Source organism: Mesoplodon bidens, assembly GCF_964165515.1.
Source record: "Mesoplodon bidens genome assembly, chromosome: 14".
In the NCBI taxonomy this organism is placed as follows: domain Eukaryota; kingdom Metazoa; phylum Chordata; class Mammalia; order Artiodactyla; family Ziphiidae; genus Mesoplodon; species Mesoplodon bidens.
In genome coordinates this window covers 14,845,666-14,864,571 of record NC_138170.1, presented here as the reverse complement: position 1 = coordinate 14,864,571, position 18,906 = coordinate 14,845,666, and the positions used below count along the sequence as shown (strand labels likewise).

General features: G+C 43.5%; 1 protein-coding gene across 5 annotated transcripts in view; it reads left to right on the top strand.

The window, feature by feature from the left end:
- The first annotated feature begins 6,060 nt into the window (after positions 1–6,060).
- KANSL3 (KAT8 regulatory NSL complex subunit 3) overlaps positions 6,061–18,906 on the top strand; it is a 42,451-nt gene continuing 29,605 nt past the window's right edge. For 2 of the 5 annotated variants that reach the window (XM_081253481.1, XM_081253485.1), the window contains exons 1-3: positions 6,061–6,133; positions 7,143–7,407; positions 10,628–10,798. In XM_081253481.1, coding sequence (XP_081109607.1) covers positions 7,193–7,407; positions 10,628–10,798 — 386 coding nt within the window. In that variant the 5' untranslated portion in view covers positions 6,061–6,133; positions 7,143–7,192. Of the gene's footprint in view, positions 6,134–6,363; positions 6,543–7,142; positions 8,191–10,627; positions 10,799–14,139; positions 14,205–18,906 lie in introns of those variants that run through there. The other 3 variants (XM_081253482.1, XM_081253483.1, XM_081253484.1) reach the window with 3 other exon arrangements.

Sequence of the window (18,906 nt, the reverse complement as noted above, 5' to 3'; positions counted from 1 at the left end):
CTCTTCCACCTACTTCCCTCCGTCCTTCTCTGGCAAAGCTTCCTTCTTGGAGCACCTTGGTCCAAGGCTTCTCCCAGGGCTCAGGGAGTGAGGAAGCTCCCAGTGTGTTGCTTAGCAAGAGAGGTGATGTCACAAAGGTCAGTGGTTCTTGGGTGGTGGTTCTTGGTTCTGGAGAGGAATGAGGAGAATGGGAGGAAGAAGAAATCACAGGGTACGAAGCCAGTGGTTTGAGGTGACCAGGGCTGTAGAAACAAAACAATTTGGCTGAACTTCGTTTCCTCTTTCCGTTCTCTTTTCTCTCTCGTTCTTACTGTCCTCCTGATTTCAAGATCAGGTAGAAGGATAATATCTGCTCTTTATACAAGCAAGTTATCTGGAGTGAATCATTGCCAAAGTCACACAGTTTAGGTGAGAAAATAGAGAAGGGAGGTGAGCTGAGAAAAGAAATAAGGAAATCAAAGATGAGTTCAGTGGTGTTTCAGAAGTCCTTCCTAATGTGGAAGCAAACATTTAGGCCTCCTTTTTTCTAAAGGAAACGTGAGTCTAGATATGAGTTTCTCTTTAACCAACAGAAACTAGCTTTCTCATCAGTGAGCTCTTACGCCAGCTGGGTTTGTAAGGTTAAAGAAAAATCTCACTGACATATTATCTTGCTGTGGCATCTAAATTGCCCTCAAGGCCTCTCAGCGTGAGGATGGAACGGGGTCATTGCTCTTGCTGTCCCTAAGCTTTTTCTGCTTTAGGGTTGAACATTATATAAATTATACCTTATCCAATAGTTAGCGTGAAAATTAATAGATGTTTTTAAAAAGTATATTAGTTGATGAAACAATTTAGCAGTAAGCTTACTACCCATTCTAAAACATGCATGGGTATGTTTTAGAGCAAAAAACCCCAAAAAACTGAACGTGTGATCTTGGTGTTAGGACTGCTTTCAGCAGGTTTAAAAAGTACTTCCTGACAGTTTTTCTTGAAATGTAAAAACAACACAATGCTTGTTGCTTTGTTAATAATTTTCCAAACTAAGCACGACACAAAAGGCAAACCCAGGAAAAGGAAGAGAACCATAGATTTGACCGCATAAAATTCAAGATTCTTGTACAGAAAAATATACCTTAAAAGGTATATCAAAGTAGGGAATATTTGCAAAAGCTCTTATAATTCAATAAGAAAAAGATGAATACTCCAAAGGAAAATGGGGTAAAGTGTAGATTAGATGATTGTCCAAATGGACAAAAAAAAAAAAAAAAAAGGTGTAAAAAAAATTTCAGCCTGTTTAATAATCAAAGAAACACAATGAGAACTTCCCTGGTGGCGCAGTGGTTAAGAGTCTGCCTGTCAATGCAGGGGACACGGGTTTGAGTACTGGTCCGGGAAGATCCCACATGCTGCGGGGCAACTAAGTCCATGCACCACAGCTACTGAGCCTGCGCTCTAGAGCCAGTGAGCCATATCAACTGAAGCCCACGTGCCTAGAGCCCATGCTCCGCAACAAGAGAAGCCACCGCGGTGAGAAGCCCGCACACAACAGAGTAGCCCCCGCTCACTGCAACTAGAGAAGAGCCCACGCACAGAAACAAAGACCCAATGCAGCCAAAAATAAATAAATAAATAAACAAATTTATGAAAAAAATAAAAAAGAAAGAAACGCAATGAGATACTGTTTATCACTTTGCCAAATTGGACTCAGAAGCCCAAAAAACAAAAAAGATGTTAAAAAAAGTTCAACCTCCTTAATAAGCAAAGAAATACACCAAGATATCATTTATCACCTCCCAGATTGGCAAAGAATGAAAAAAAATGATAAACCTGGTGTGCTGAGGAAGGAAGAGGGGCAGAGAAAAGATACAAATCCATACACAGCGCTGATCAGAGTATAAAGAAAAAAACAGCAGAACGAAGGCCCAAGATAAGTGCCAGGGAAAGAGAATTAAGCGTGGGGAGAGATGGACCAAAGGCTGCTCTTTTCCTATCATCCTAATAGTAGTATTAACCTCTATATCTCTAAATAGCATATTTAAATAACATCCCTTGAAGTTTTCACTTTGAGACACTGTCTATCAAGTCATCTCTTTTATATCATCTCTCACTCCTTTCCCACCTCCTGGCTTCTCTCTCCCAAACTTCCCCCAACTCATCACTTTTAGATATTATCTACTGCTGTTTATCACACCATGGCAGCTTTCTTACACCTGCCTTTCCTGCATCCTGTTCTCATAATTGTATCTCATTTGGTAGCTAAATCTATATTCAGTATTTTCATTTTTATAATAATGTATGTTTTTTTAACTGCAGATCAAGTAGTACCCTCCAATTCCACATCCTTTCTTTTTTTTAATTAATTAATTAACTTATTTATTTTTGGCTGCATTGGGTCTTCGTTGCTGTGCGCAGGCTTTCTCTAGTTGTGGTGAGCTGGGGCTACTCTTCGTTGCAGTGCACAGGCTTCTCATTGCGGTGGCTTCTCTTGTGGCAGAGCGCGGGCTTAGTTGCTCATTGCTTAGTTGTTTCAGTAGTTGTGGCACACGGGCTCAGTGGTTGTGGCTCACAGGCTCTAGAGTGCAGGCTCTAGTTGTGGCGCGTGGGCTTAGTTGCTCTGCGGCATGTGGGATCTTCCCGGACCAGGGCTCGAACCTGTGTCCCCTGTATTGGCAGGCAGATTCTTAACCACTGCGCCACCAGGGAAGTTCTCCTCCTCCTTTCTAATACAACTTTGTGTTTTTCTGTAATTTACAAATTGCTTCATTTTTTCATTTGCTTGCTTTTCTTAAAAGTCTGACCAAGTCTTCTAACATCCTTCAACAGCTCTGTGATCTCCTTTTAATACAATCTCCCCCAGGTTCAAATCCATCAGGTATTTTACCAGTTTTTTCATTTTCCCTGAGTCCTGGGGAGATCTCTCCTGGCCTCCTCTCCTCTCTAGTCTACGCTGGTTGCTCCCCAGCCCTGTAGCACAGCTATCATCCTGGGGCTTCCCTTCTTCACCACCAGTTTTAGAATTCCCCTGTTCGTATCCTGTGTTGGACTCTGTTTCCCAGATCCCTTCCTCTTTCTTGAGTTACTCTCTCATCTTAGTGGAACACGATTTTCCATAGCTTTCTGAATTTTTTGAGTGTCCGTAGGTCTGCACATGTCTTTATTCCGCCCTTGCACTTGACTGATAGTCTGGCTGGATGTATCAGTCAGGATGGGATATGTTATGCTGAGGTAACAAACATCTCCAAAAATCTCAGTGCCTTAAAACAATAAAGCATTTTTTTTAATCGCAGCTTTGCTAAGATATAATTCACATACCATAAATTCAGTCTTTTAAACAGTACTGTTCAGGTTTTTATTCACAAGGTTGTGCAACTGTGATCACTATCTAATTCCAGAACATTTCATCACCCTGAAAAGAAACCTCATATTCATTAGCGGTCTCTTCCCATTTCCCCCTTCCCATAGCCCCTGGAAACCATGAATCCACTTTGTCTCTATAGATTTGCTATTCTGACATTTCATATGAATGGAATCATATAATATGTGGCCTTTGTGTCTGGCTTCTTTCACTTAGCATAATGTTTTCAAGGTTCATCTATTTTGTAACATGTATCGGTACATTTGGCTGCCCTGAATCCATGGGTTCCACATCCATGGATTCAACCAACTGCAGATGGAAAATATTAAAAAACAAAAATTCCATAAAGTTCCCAGAAGCAAAACTTGAATTTTCTGTGCATCAGCAACTATTTACATAACATTTACCTTGTATTAGGAATTATAAGTAATCTAGAGATGATTTAAAGTATTCGGGAGGATGTGTGTAGGTTATATGCAAATACTACACTGTTTTATGTAAGGGACTTGAGCATCTGTGGATTTTGGTATCCAAGGGGGGTCCTGGAACCAATCTGGATACCAAGTGACAACTGTACATCATTCCCTTTTATGGGCTGATAAATCCATTGTATGGATATACCACATTTTATTTATCCATTCATCAGTTGATGGACATTTAGGTTGTTAACATTTTTGGGTTATTATGAATAATGCTGCTGTGAACATTTGTGTACTTGTTATGTGTACATATGTTTTCAATTTTCTTGAGTATATATGTAGGAGTGTAAGTGCTGGGTCATATGGTAACTCTATGCTTAACATTCTGAGGAGCTGCCAGACTGTTTTCCAAAGAGGTCGCACCATCTTACCATCCAATCAGCGATGTACAAGGGTTTCAATTTCTCCATGTACTTGCCAACACTTTTTATCACATTTTTTGTTGTCACCATTGATTTTTTAGACATCCTAGCAGGTGTGAAGTGGTAACGATTTACTTTTCTTCTTGAACCACGTTTCTTGCCTTGGTGTCCCACTGTCAGTCAGTCAACCAACTGATTGGTCATCAATCAGTCAACACAGGATCCATTCCCTATATCCTGGCTATGTTCTCTGAAGGATACAAAGAAGGTTAACATCCTCCACTTTAGGATCTTCTCTCTCTTTACAAAACACAGAGGAAAATTAACTCAAAGCAATCTATGGCCATTACCAGAATTCTTACTGGGGCATCTGGGGCCTTTTAGGGTCTGAGTTATGTCTGCCTCTCCAACCTCGTCTCTCTCCACTTATTGACCACTGCTTCCTAGCTACACTGTTCTTGCCACATTTTTTTTTCTTTAATATTCTAAAGCTGTTTTCTGCCCCAGAGCCTTTGTCTTTGCTGTTCCTTCTCCTGGAGAGCTTCTCACCCAGCATCTACCATGTTACCATATTCTCTTCCTTTGGTTTCAGCTTTAAGGTCACCTTCCCAGGGACACCCACCCCATCACCCAAGCCAAGGCTGGCTTGCTGTTCTACGTGCTCAGATCACCATCCACTTTTCCTTATTGCAGTAGGCATGGTGGGGAGTGGAGCTGTGAAGAGGTTCTGAAGCCAGGCTGCCTGGTTCCAGTTCTGCCTTTGATACTTACTAGCTGTGTAACCTTAGGCAAAATATTTGACTTCTGGGCTTTCCTGGTGGCGCAGTGGTTGAGAATCTGCCTGCCAATGCAGGGGACACGGGTTCGAGCCCTGGTCTGGGAAGATCCCACATGTTGCGGAGCAACTGGGGCCGTGAGCCACAGCTACTGAGCCTGCGCGTCTGGAGCCTGTGCTCCGCAACAAGAGAGGCCGCGACAGTGAGAGGCCCGCGCACCGCGATGAAGAGTGGCCCCAGTTCGCCGCAACTAGAGAAAGCCCTCGCACAGAAATGAAGACCCAACACAGCCAAAATAAATAAATAAATTAATTAATTTAAAAAAATACTTGACTTCTATGGATATGACTATAATAGAACCTAGCATATAAAGTCACTGAGACGATTAAATGAAGTAGGTTATTTACGTTACTTAGAACTTGACTGGCATTCTCTAAATACTAGCCCTTATTACCACAATTATAAATTAAACAGTTTTTTTTAAATTGAAGTATAGTTGATTTACAATGCTGTGTTTGTTTCTGGTGTACAGCAAAGTGATTCAGATATATACGCACACACACACATATATGTATATATGTTCTTTTTCATTATAGTTTATTTAAAGATATTGAGTACAGTTCCCTGTGCTATACAGTAGGACCTTATTGTTTACCTATTTTATATATAGTAGTTTGTATCTGCTAATCCCAAACTCCTAATTTATCCCCCTCCCCGCTTTCCCCTTTGGTAACTATGAGTTTGTTTTCTACGTCTGTAAGTCTGTTTCTTAAACAGCTATTTACATAGATTTGAAAAGAAGGCAACTATACTCCAATAAAAACTAATAAAGAAAAGAAGTATGCCAGCCACCCGGCAATGCAACAACGGGGAGAGGCGAGAACAGGGGCTGCAGGAGCCAGCCTCCTCCCTCGCCCTAGTTTGCCCTGCTGAAGATGCAAGAGGCCCGAACTCGGGACTCTGCGCTGTCTTGCCTGCGAGACCGGCTCGCGTTCTGGGGTCTTCTCTTCCCCCGCAGCTATATCCGTTCCGGGTTTTGCGGCTCACCGCCCCTCCCTTCCCAGGCTGTAATCCACTTCCGCGTTTTGTTCGGTGCCCGGGGCGCCGGGGCGTGGAGGCGGTAATGCGCAGGCGCACAGGAATCCGGCCCGGGCCGACCGCGCGGCCGGGAGGTTGCCGGTGAGGGAAGGGTCCGCCGCGGCGGGGGTGGCGGGCCCGGGGGCGCGGAGGGGGAGTGTCGCGGCCCGGGTCGGAGTGGGCGCGGGTCTCGGTGAGGACCTCCGGGCTCCCAGGGCGCGCGGGAACCGGGCGGCCTGGGTCGGACGGCCGTGTGGGGCCGGGGGCGGACTCGGGCCGCCGTGACGCGGGCGCTGCGCGGGGCCGGGGCGGGCGGGAGGCGGCTCCTCTTCGTCGCGAACTCTCGGTGACCTTGGCTAAGTCACTCCATCCCCCTGAGCCGGCGCCTCCGTCTGTAAAGTGCGAATCACAACCCCTGGCTACCAGCTGGGGCGGTTTTGAGGCTCGATGGCTGGACCCCCGAAGGGTACCTGGAGTAGAGGGCGGTTCCCCAGGGACCAGCCCGGCCTCGGTGAGGGAGAGGGGTCTTCCTCGCATAGCATTGTTACAGATTTTGGGGAGGAGCTGTCACCTGTATATTTTTAAAACTCCAGAGCATTATGAAGTCGTTGCAAAACTTTTGTTTAACACCAACAAGAGATGTCAAGGGCTTCCTTGAGGCCCACGTTAAGCAGCTGTTCCTGGGATGCTCACTCTCCTGCTGGAGACGGCTCTGGGAAGCTTTCGAGAATGGTGTGCAGCCGTAGAGACCCTTAGCTTCATAATTATTAGTCTTTGTAATTCCTCTTGTTTGCCAAAACCCGTCCCGCCCACGTAGGAAATTGGGGCGCTGGCCAAGCAAGTTTAGTATCTGCCTTGGTGAACATTGGAGTCCCTCGGCTTTGCAGTGGACCAAATTGTAGAGATTGAGGATGGAGGTGATCCCGTAGCCTTTTTTTGGTGGTGGAGTGGGATCTCAGGAACCCTCCCTACATGGGCAAGGGTCTGTAGTGTGATGGATACTCAATGACGAATGCTAGAAGGTCACAAAAGTAAGAAGCCTGTTAGATGTTCTAGGTTGGAAGAGATTCTGAGCATCGGAATTGACTTAAACTGGAACTTTTCACTGCAGGTGACTAGCATGCAGGTACCCGTTCTCTGACTTGCTGCCCCTCTTCTGACATGGCCCACCGCGGTGGGGAGAGGGACTTCCAGACGTCAGCGCGGCGCATGGGCACCTCACTGCTCTTCCAGCTTTCGGTGCACGAGCGGGAGCTGGACCTGGTGTTTCTGGATCATAGCTATGCCAAGCCATGGAGTGCCCACCCAGATGCCAGTAGTGCCCGCCCCACCCGCATGCTCTTTGTTACTCCCCGGAGGCAGCACGAAAGTACCATGTGAGTTTGGGCTTCTCTCCTAAGGGCGGCCGTTGCCCTAACTGGGCAGTGATCAGATGGTTGGAGATTAGAGCGGATTTTACTGTGGGAGATTGTAAAGGGGGGTGGGGCTTGGCTGTTTAATTCAGGCATCACTGTTAAACATCGTGAGGTTATCAGGCCTATGTGTGGACATCTGCATTCAAGACATCTAATGAGTTAGGAAAGCAAGATGTTCAGAGGAAAGCAAACAACCTGTTGCACTTAGCTAACAAGACTTGTCTGGGAAGAGGAATTGAAGAGGATTGTTTCAACTGTGAAGAAAAAGACTGAAGAGTTGACTTTTTTTTTTTTTTTTTTTTTGCGGTACGCGGGCCTCTCACCGTTGTGGCCTCTCCCGTTGCGGAGCACAGGCTCCGGACGTGCAGGCCCAGCGGCCACGGCTCACGGGCCTAGCAGCTCCGCGGCCTGTGGGATCTTCCCGGACCGGAGCACGAACCCGTGTCCCCTGCATCGGCAGGTGGACTCTCAACCACTGCGTCACCAGGGAAGCCCTGAAGAGTTGACTTTTAAAAATTGCCACCTAGGATTAGACTCATTCCTTTAGTCCAGTGGTCTGGCTCCAACACTGGCAGCAATAACCTTTTTATGGTAATTCGATTTGCTTTTCCTGGCTTCACCTGGAAAGTTGAGCATATGCCCAAGACCTTGCTTTCTCTCTTAGCTTGTTACAGAACTGTCACCATGGGTTGATCTTAACCCTTCCTAGGTATGGTTACATATTCAGCCCGCCTACATTATAGGGTAAGGACTTTTTAATAAACTTGCCATGTAATACGTGATACAATTACATCTGGCCTAAATAAACTCATTTAGCAGTTCTTTTGAGCTTTAAGGTGTTCTGATTACTGGTGTTTCAAGATTTGTTGATATATTCTATTTTGATGCTTAAATCATCCCCTTAATAATTTTATAAACTTTTATTGGGGAGAGGTTTTTTTGTTTGTTTTAATCTGACCTGATGTTTAATCTTCCTCTGGCACAGGTTTTAGGTTTGTTGGAGAATAGAGATCTCGTGTTTTGCTTTTTTAGATCCCCCAGTGAGCCTTAATGAGCTAGAAGTACCATAACGTGTGTGTTCAACACGTGTAGAATAGTGGTATTTATTTCTTTTCCCAGTGAGGGCAGCATTTTGTTGGCCTACTTTGAATGTACAGGGCATGGGATCTGTGACTTTAGGGAATAATCCAGCATAATCCTGATGCTTCTGGCCTAGGGCATAACTGAAGAGCTCTTCTAAATAGAATTTGAGGTCTTTCTCTTAGTTATGTAATAGCTTCTTGATATTGAGACTCCTGTGTTCATATCTCATGATAGTTTCTTAAAGTGAGATTTTGTGGATTTGGTCATTTTAGTACTCAGAAAATTATTTCCTTTTATAGACTGACTCCATATATTGGCCCTGAAAGTGGGAGTTTGGCATGTTTTAGGAACTCTTTTTAGGCCATTGGGTCTCCAGTGTGGTTGCAATGGGGGTGTAAGTGGGAGCTAAGGGAGAAGTTGGCAGAGGCTACCTCATGTAGGAATTTGATTCTAAGAGTTGGTAAGAAGTCACTGAAGGATTTTAAGCTAGAGATTGGATTTTTATTTGAAAAGATCACTCTGAATTTTTGTTGAATAGATTATAGTGCAGGAGTGGAATAGAGAAGCCCTGCTAGGAGACCACTGCAGTGGTTGGGGCCAGAGATCATGAGCCTGATGGAGCAGGAATAGTACAGGTGGAGAAAAACGGTTGGCCTTGAGGTGTATTTTGTAGGTCGATCCAACATGCCCTGCTGTAGTGAATTGGAAAGAGTGGCCAGGGTTAAGGGGAAAGGCGAAATTAGGATGACTCAGATTTCTGGCTTGAGCAGCTGGGTGGTGCCATGAGTTGGGGAAGGCTTGGGGAAGATATGGCTGGAATAGTGAAATCAGGAGTTCTATTTTAGGAATACAAGTCTAAGTATCTTGTCCAATGTCTGGTCCACAGAAGATAATCAGCTCTTTCACCCACCACCAAATCTAGCTGCACATTATTTCACTTCATTTCGTAATGATGTAATTATTCCAGCCATTGGGAATGGATACAATAACATCATTGAGGTCAGAAAGTTAAAGTGATGTTAGGTAGATGGCCAGTAGACCAGTTTGATTGATATCGTATTTTGGGTGAGAAAGTTGGTGCAGTGAAGGACCCTCATGGCACTAGGATTTCTTTAACATTTTAAAATATGAAAGATCCTTCAGGTATCCACTTGTGTTTGTTTCTGTTGTAGGCTCCTTACAGAGTGAGTAAGCTAAGGCGTCTGCATTCCAGGTCATCTGTCTTAGACAATCATAGGCTTTTATAGCATATCATTAACTACCAGTTGACTTGCTAAGGAAAGGGCAAGTGTGTATGAATTTATTTAAAACTCTAGACCAACACCGCCCAACAGAACTCTGTAGTGATAGGAATGTTCTATATCTGTTCTGTCCAACATGGTAGCCTTAGGCAGATATGTCTGTTGAGCACTTGAAATGTGGCTTGTGTGACTGAGGAACTGAATTTTTAATTGTTTGTTTATTTATTTATTTATTTATTTATTTATGCCACGCTGCACAGCTTCAGGATCTTAGTTCCCCAACCAGAAACTGAACCCAGGCCCTCAGCAGTGAAAGCGCAGAGTCCTAACCGCTGGACCACCAGGGAATTCCCTCTAATTTTTATTAATTTAAATAGTTCCACGTGGCTTATAGCTACTGTACTGGAAAACACGTTTAGGCAATCAACTATATGCTTAGGGAATATATTTGTCCTTTTTAAAAAATAGCTTTCTGTCATTTTTGCATAGGTTCATTTTAAAACAACTTTGTGTTCCCCCAGCACATACCAGCATGTCAGAGGGCAGAGATCTAGACAAGTGTGGGAAAGATGACTTTGGATCATAATTTTCTTGTGGATATAATATGCTTATGCATACTTTAAAGCTGATTAGGGACCTCCCTGGCGGTCCAGTTGTTAAGTCTCCCCGCTTCCAATGCAGAAGGCACGGATTCGATCCCTGGTCGGGGAACTAAGATGTCGCACGGCGCAGCCAAAACAAATAAATAAATAAAAGGTGATTATATTAAAGAGACATTTTTGGCAACCAGATGATCGTTAAATACCTGTGTTGTGTGAAGTACGTGTGGCTGGTCCTATTTCCTCACTTCTTTACAGCGAGTCAGACGTCCCAATAGATGTGGAGACAGTCACATCAACCCCTGTGCCACTTTATGACAATCAGAAGGCACGCAGCGTGATGAATGAGTGTGAACGACATGTCATCTTCGCCAGGACCGATGCGGATGCACCTCCCCCTCCAGAGGACTGGGAGGAGCATGTCAACAGGTAGGCTGCTTCTAAGAGGACTGGGCATTCCAGGGTTAATAGTCACCGCTCTGTAAATGTTTTGTATCATTTTCACTGAAGCATATTTTATTAGGAGCTTATTTCATCTGTAGCCACATGAGTCAGAATGTTCTCCTGTCTCTGCATGATAACTCTCAGCTCACTGTGCACTGAGCTTCTTGGGAGGAGAGTTTGTGTCTCAGCCATCTTTCCATCCCTGACACCTAGGACATTGCCTGGCACATAGTAGGCATATAGTAAATGTTGATTGAATAAATAAATGAGTTAAATTTGGTAGGTATGACTTGCTCTCTAGCGTATATAGTACATGTTATGTACTAACATACGTGTATGTCTGAGTTACTCAGACTGCTAGAAAAAAAAACCCTGTTAAATAAGTGTCCATTTGTATGACACTGTATTTACATTGTCTGTAATTAGGGTAGTGAAAATGTTCTGGAGTCGTACGAAAAGCTAAAAGATGTTTGATTTGAGTGGCTTTAAAAAATAGATTTGTAGTCTGTGGTTTGGGGGGAACACTTCACCCCATTTTCATGAGTTTGCTGCCTAGTTTTATTCTCTTACAGCCTACTCACCGTGGGGACTCAACACTCCTCTTTAGGTCATTTTGTTGTTCATTTGGCAGACATTTATTTCATAAAACTTTATTAAGATAAAATTTACGTACCATACAATTTACCTATTTAATGTGTACAATCAGTGGTTTTTAGTATATTCATCACCACACTCAATTTAATGAACATTTTCCTTAACCCCAAAAGAAACTCCATACCCATTAGCAGTCACTTCCCATTTCCTCCCAACCCCTCCAGCACCAGTCTACTTTCTGTCTCTCGAAATTTGCCTTTTCTGAACATTTTATATAGATGGAATCATACAGAATGTGGTCTTTTGTGACTGGATTCTTTCACTTAGCATAACGTTTTCAGGATTCATCCATGTTGATGCATGTGTCAATATTTCATTCCCTTTTAATGCTGAATGATATTCTGTGGTATGGATGTACCACATTTATCCATTCATCTGTTGATGGATATTTGGGTTGTTAACACTTTTTGGCTATTATGAATAATGTCACTATGAATATTCATATACTTGTTTTTTTTAAATAAAATTATTTATTTTTATTTATTTATTTTTGGCTGCGTTGGGTCTTCATTGCTGCTGCGGGCTTTCTCTAGTTGTGGTGAGCGGGGGCTACTCTTCATTGTGGTGCGTGGGCTTCTCATTGTGGTGGCTTCTCTTGTTGCGGAGCACGGGCTCTAGGCAAATGGGCTTCAGTAGTTTTGGCATGCGGGCTCAGTAGTTGTGGCTCGAGGGCTCTAGAGCTCAGGCTCAGTAGTTGTGGTGCACGAGCTTAGTTGCTCCGCAGCATGTGGGATCTTCCTGGACCAGGGCTCGAAGCTGTGTCCCCTGCATTGACAGATGGATTCTTAACCACTGGCCCACCAGGGAAGTCCCCATATACTTGTTTTTGTGTGGACATACATTTTCATTTCTCTTGTATATATACCCAGGAGTGGAATTACTGGATCATATGATTACTCTGTCTAACTTGTAAGGAATTTTCAGATTGTTCTCCAAAAGGGCTACATCAGTTTACATTCCCACCAGCGGTGTATGAGAGTTCCAGTTTCTTCACATCTTTGGCAACACTTGTTTTTAATCTTTTTCTTTTTTTTCTTTCTTTCTTTTTTTTTTTTTGCGGTACGCGGGCCTCTCACTGTTGTGGCCTCTCCCGTTGCGGAGCACAGGCTCCGGGCGCGCAGGCTCAGTGGCCATGGCTCACGGGCCCAGCCGCTCCGCGGCACAGGGGATCTTCCCAGACCCGGGCACGAACCCGCGTCCCCTGCATCAGCAGGCGGACTCTCAACCACTGCGCCACCAGGGAAAGCCCTGTCTTTTTCTTATTATGACCATTCTAGTGGGTATGAAGTGACATCTCATTGTGGTTTTAATTTGCATTTCCCTCATGGCTCTCTCTATATGTATTTACCTACTAAGGGAATGTTAAGATCTTTATATCAGGGGTTGGTAAGTGGTAAACTTGCCATAATGTTGGAGAGCTCTTACTTTATAATAATGGAAGAAAAAGAAGTAACCTGGTAGGAGGAAGAGTAGGAAAGTTTGAGGCTGATTGGCATGGTTTATGAGTTTGGCTGGAAGCAGGGAATGAGACTGAGCTGGTGTGCTTATGTGATCAGGATCGTAGCTGTTGAAGGAGGAGCAGTTCTGCACCTTGGCTGAAGAGCTTTTGAAGAAGTTGTTCGGGGTCTTGAATTGGAATTAACATTGTGCCCTAAGAAGGGGAAATGCTCTCTAGAACTTCAGATAAAGAGGAAAACTGCTGTGAATGAAGATCAGCTACTAGAGTATTACCAGAGTCAATGAATTCAGCAAAGTAGTTTATCACCACTGTTACAGTTAATAATACTAAAAATACTGACAATGGTAGTAACAAAAAAGAACTACCAATTGTTGAGTGCTTTCTAGGTGCCAGGCATTGTGCCAAGCGCTTCATATGCATTATCTCTTTTAAATCTCACAACTCTCCTAGGCATATCCCTTCTTCATCTCTATTTTACAAATGAAGAAACCGAGCTCAGGGAGTTGAAGAAACCTTAGGAAGTTGTGGAGCAGGGATTTGTTTAAAGTGAGCAGTCTGACCCTGGAGCCCAGTGTTCTCAACTAGTAAAAAGTAAAAAGAGAGTAGTAGTAGTAAAAAGAGAGACCAGTTAGTTGTGGCTGAACAAGGTGGCCTCACACTTACGTGTCCTTTATGGTGTTGGTTGCCTTGTCCTCAGTTTGCAGTTTCAGAAACTGCATGGGAGAATTGCATGAATTTTTCCATCAGTTCGCCCATGGTCATGATCAAAAGGTTTTGGGGGACTCTTCATGTTTACCAAAGTCATCAGAGACTTAATAATACATGTGAATACCAGTTTCTTAATTTATAAGGAGAGATACAACTGCAAGGCAGATGGGACACTAGGGTGGCCTGGCCCAGAGCATTGATTCTCAGTAGGAGAATCTGGGAAGCTCTTCTGGTCCCGCAGTGGATGGCGAGTGGACAGTCTGCACAGGAGGCGCCCTCCTTCAACAAGGTAGCTGGATGCACCCATCTTTGCTCAAAGCAAGACGGGCCCACAGAGTTAGGCCAGGGCACACCTCCACCTGCCCAGTCCTGCAGAGAAACACTGACAGATTCTAATCTTTGGCTTGTCTTTCTCCATGTGGACCTCCATCCCTGTGTTATGACATTGCCACAGATTGATATGATTAATTAGCGCTCAGTTTATCTCAGATTATTTGTCTTTTAGTGTCTGATGAGATTTTGGAGGCGTCCTTCTCCCATTAGCAACAGGCTTACAAACCATCTCTTCAGGTAGGTTACTTTTGCACACAGCTAATTTCATTATTTGATGGTACTTACTGGCTTCAATTTCAGAGGTCACCACTTTATGACCCTGTCCCCAGGTTCTGGATCTGTAGCCTGTTTGGAGGTTGCAGTTAGTTCTCTCTGCTTGATTACAATCATCTTGTTGCCATTCTTACCCTTGATTTGATTGTTAAATTGCTGCTTCTTTTCTTCCTGTATAAAATCATGTAAAATTACAGTTTCCCACATCAAGAACTCATGGACTATATAGGACAGCTCCCTAGAAATGTGTTTTTCCTCAGAGAGATTACTGACCTCTCTTATCAGTGGATTCAGAAACTTAATTTTCTTTTTTAGTGCCCTATTTCACCCTCTTGAATTATTTTAGTAGCAACTGCCTTCAGATAACTTTCTATGTTTAGAAAATGAAGGCCCCCTACCCAGCCCGAACTGACTCTGAGTTTCTCTGTTAATGCCTGATATTTCATGAAACAGTTTAATATCCCTCTCTTCTTGATTTAATTGTCTAGATCAGGGGTTGGGAAACTATGGCCTATGCGCCAAATCCGGCCCACTGCTTATTTTTGTATGGCCCATGAGCTAAGAATGGTTTTTACATTTTTAAGCGGTTGAAAAAAAATTTTTTTTAAGACACAAGAAATTCAAATTTCAGTGTCCATAAATACAGTTTTATTGGAACACAGTCATGCCCACTCATTTAGGTATTGTCTGTAGCTGCTTTTGCACTACAGCTGCGGAGTTGCATAGCTGTGATGGAAACCATATGGCACACAAACTCTAAAATATTTACTATCCAGTCCGTTACAGAAGAAGTTTGCCGACCGCTGGTCTAGATTGCATTCTTGTGTCTGCATGCCAAAATCGTGTGACCTGGAGAACCTTTGAAAATGTTATGCATTTGCTGGTGTAGTAATGTTGTCCCCAAGAAGTTGGACCAGCTTTTTCCCCCAGATGTTTGTCAAGTGCCAAGTTTAATTAGATGAACAGCTTTTCAAAGACATTTAACAAGATACTCCTGACATATGATACTTCGGGGCATTGCTCTCAAATGGATTTTAGGACGTTGTCAACATTTCAGTAAAAGAATCTAGTGTCCTAAAGCAGGTTGTCTTATCTTAGAAATCAGAACTTCGGAATTCAATTGAAAAAAATTCTTCTTTTCTAAATTTGCTCTAATTATATCTCTCAATATTGTATGTATCTATATGTTAATCTCAGATGGATGTTTGAAATTTTGAGTTCAAGATCTTTGAGTTGTTTATTTTCCCTCCTTCTCCCTTCCTCTCTCCCTCCCTCTCTCTGTCCCTGGCATTCCTCTCTTCCTTTCTCCTGGTGTTTAAGCAAAGAATTTTATAATCTGAAAAAGTAAGTGTGACCTCTTTCTTCTCTCTGATGTTCTTTCTCTCTCTCTGCTTGCCTTCTGGTTTAAAAAAAATCCTTTAGACATTTTAATATTGAATTAGTATCAGAGAAAGAATTACCTTTGAAAATATCAGGTTCTGGGACTGATGTGACTTTTTGGCTGCTTTGGATAAGAGGAGCCAGAAGTCAGAATGTCATTCGGGTTCCGTGGGAGCGTGGAGAACATTAGTGTCTGATCTCATCTAAGCAATGGAGAGAAGGCATTTTTGCACTCATGAAAATTGAATAGGTTTAGGTGGGGGGAGCATGTTGACTCACCACAGTTCCCATCAGCTATTTGACTGTTTAGACTTGTATTTAAAATTCTGTCTCCTGTTTTTAAATTTTTCCTTAATTATATCTTTTGTGTGCTCTTAATCTTGGGTTAGATCATTTTTTTCTGCCCACTTAATTTTCCAGCCTCCCACGAAACTGGCAAAGTATAGAGAACGTGTTTCAGTTCTTGGAATCACTTTGTTATATATCCAGCAACAATCCTAAGAACTTTTTCTAGGGATTTTAGACTCTCAACATTGTGGTTTTTCAATTTAATTTCAGCTGTCATTGGTGTATGGTAGTAATTTCTAAATAGCTTGTAGTCCCCCTCCCAGGATGTGAATGATTTTGTTCACATCATTTTCCTTGCTCCTGTCATTTCGGGTTTCAGAATAAATGTAGAGTAAGAAAAACAAATAGAGAAGACATCCTGTTGTATAATAAAGAACAGGATAATTTTGGAAACACTGTCGGTACCTCATAAATAAAAATTATGCCTCATTCTCTCTCCTTGGGATTCAGGTTTGCAACATGATCAATAGGCTTTGAGAAAGGTCAAGAGATTGTTGAACATGAAGAAATTGTATTCATTGTTTAACCTGTTTGATTATCACTGAGCATTGTTGCTGGGGGTAAGGCTGCAGTATAATACTGCTTTCAAGATGTCGCAGGTTCTTTATACGTATTATTTTCACAGAACTGAAATTCTAAAATTTTAACACAGATCTTTCATTTCCACTTCAAGAGATTTATCTTTCAGAGATACTTGCACAACCATGTAAAGATATAGATGGAATAGATGTGTGTTTGAGTGTATTGGGGAGAGGAGGGATGGCCACTGTGACAGTTTATAATAGCAATAAAAGGGACGCAACCTAAATGCCCACCAGTAGGGTAGAACCAGCCATTAAAAGCAAAGAAGTTTATTAAAATGGAAATATCCATGTATCTCCAGAGAGCTTTTTATAACCACCTGTGGACATCCTCTGTCTCCTCCCACCACCACCAAATCCCCAAGCCCATCCAAGAATCACTATACATATGAGAGATGCTACTCATGTTAGTGTGTTGTACATTTAAATAATGTTGTGAAGGAAAATGAGATGATGAACCAGTGGGCTGGAAGATGCTGGTTCCCACAAACCTTCCTGGTCCCAAAGTATCCTGAGTCCCAACTTTGAGTAAAAGCTTCTACTCCCCCATCTCCCAAATCCAGAATCTCTGAATATCAAGCCACAACAAAAACTGACTAGATCCTAATGAAGTAGCAGAAATTAAGCCAAGAGAGCTATGGGAAAATAAGAAAAAGGACAATTCCAAGAAACCTGTGACTGCTTCTAGTATGCCACAAGGGGTCATAAAAGGATGAGAGGCTTTGGAGGTTAAGGTGGATTTAGCTCTGGCAACAAGAGCTACTGCAGGTAGAGGGTTCTCCGGAAGAACTCTGTGATCACGGACTTCAGCTGCTCTCATGGGACCTTTGCTCCCATCAGTAGTCATAGCTACCTGAGCTTTTCATTGTTAGAAGGAACCGTAAAGATCATCTAGTCCATCTCTTTTACAGTCAAGGAGACTGAGGGCACACAGCCAGCTCCTGGCTCATAGCTAGTGTTCTCCTGGACTGTGTAACTGGTAAGTTCTCAACCTGGAGACGTGGTAGGTGGAGGTTTTATTTTACAGAAGGAAAGGATAGTGGGATAACTGTGCAATGTGCAATGTGCATAACAAAGGGTAATTTGCCTTCCACCTGCATGTTTACTGGGCCATGTTGTTAGTGTTAGAGAGATGACCTGTAGAAAAGAGGGTGTCAAGGGCCTCCCTGGTGGCGCAGTGGTTGAGAGTCCGCCTGCTGATGCAGGGGATACGGGTTCGTGCCCCGGTCCGGGAGGATCCCATGTGCCGCGGAGCGGCTGGGCCCGTGGGCCATGGCCGCTGGGCCTGCGCGTCCGGAGCCTGTGCTCCGCAACGGGAGAGGCCACAGCGGTGAGAGGCCCGCGTACCGCAAAAAAAAAAAAAAAAAAAAAAAAAAAAAAAAAAAGAGGGTGTCTGGTTGGTGGGTTATGATGGGAAAGACGCTAGTCTGTTATAAAGTAAGAGAAATGGAGATTGCTGAAGTTGTTGGAAGCAACTTCCTTGTGGTTCAGGCACCCTGTGTATAGTGAAGGGCTCAATTTACAGTTGGCCCACGTGGTGTATCCGTGTTCCTCTGCTGCTCAGGACCCAGGCGCTTCTGTGGTAGGGAGTGAGAGGGTTTGAATTTGTACTCCACTATTTACAGGATTTAGAACGTAGTATGTGTACAGTTCATCCGTTTCTTTATTCAGCAGATGTTCAAGTCCCTACTCTGTGTCAGACACTGCTTTATATGCTGGGGATATAACACTTAAAATGGACAAAAATCTCTGCCATCTTGGCCTTTACATTCTAGCAGAGGAAGACAAACCAAGCAAATAAATAAAATGGATACAATGTGAGGTGGTGGTATGGCTGGAAGGGGGGATGGGGAATCCCAGGGTGGGAGTGAGGTGTCCGCAGTTTTAAGTACAGGTGCGTCAGGGAAAGCCTCAGTAGGTGACATTTGAACAAGGACCTGGAGATTGGAGAGGGAGCCATTGTTTCAGATAAGGGGAATGGACGGTTAGGGCCCAGTCTGTGCTGTGGGAGCATGCAGGATGTGCATGGGGGAAGTAAGGGGAGGGGGCAGTGTGGGGAAGCACAGTAAGCTGGGGACAGTCATGGAGGATGAGGTTGGAGAGGCGGGGGGGGGGCGGTCCAGACAGCCCATTGCAAGGACTTGGGCTTTCAGCTGATTGAGATGGGGCCATTGAAGGGTTTGAGCCAAGTGACATGATCTGATTTAGGTTTTTGATTGATCTTTTTCCAAAATTGGTTTTCCAAAAGGTGGTACTAATTTATATTTCCATCCACAAAGTTTGGGGGGATCTATTTTCTTCCACCCTCACAACAGAGTACTGCTGAACTTCTTATGACTGCATTTTTTTTTAATTAA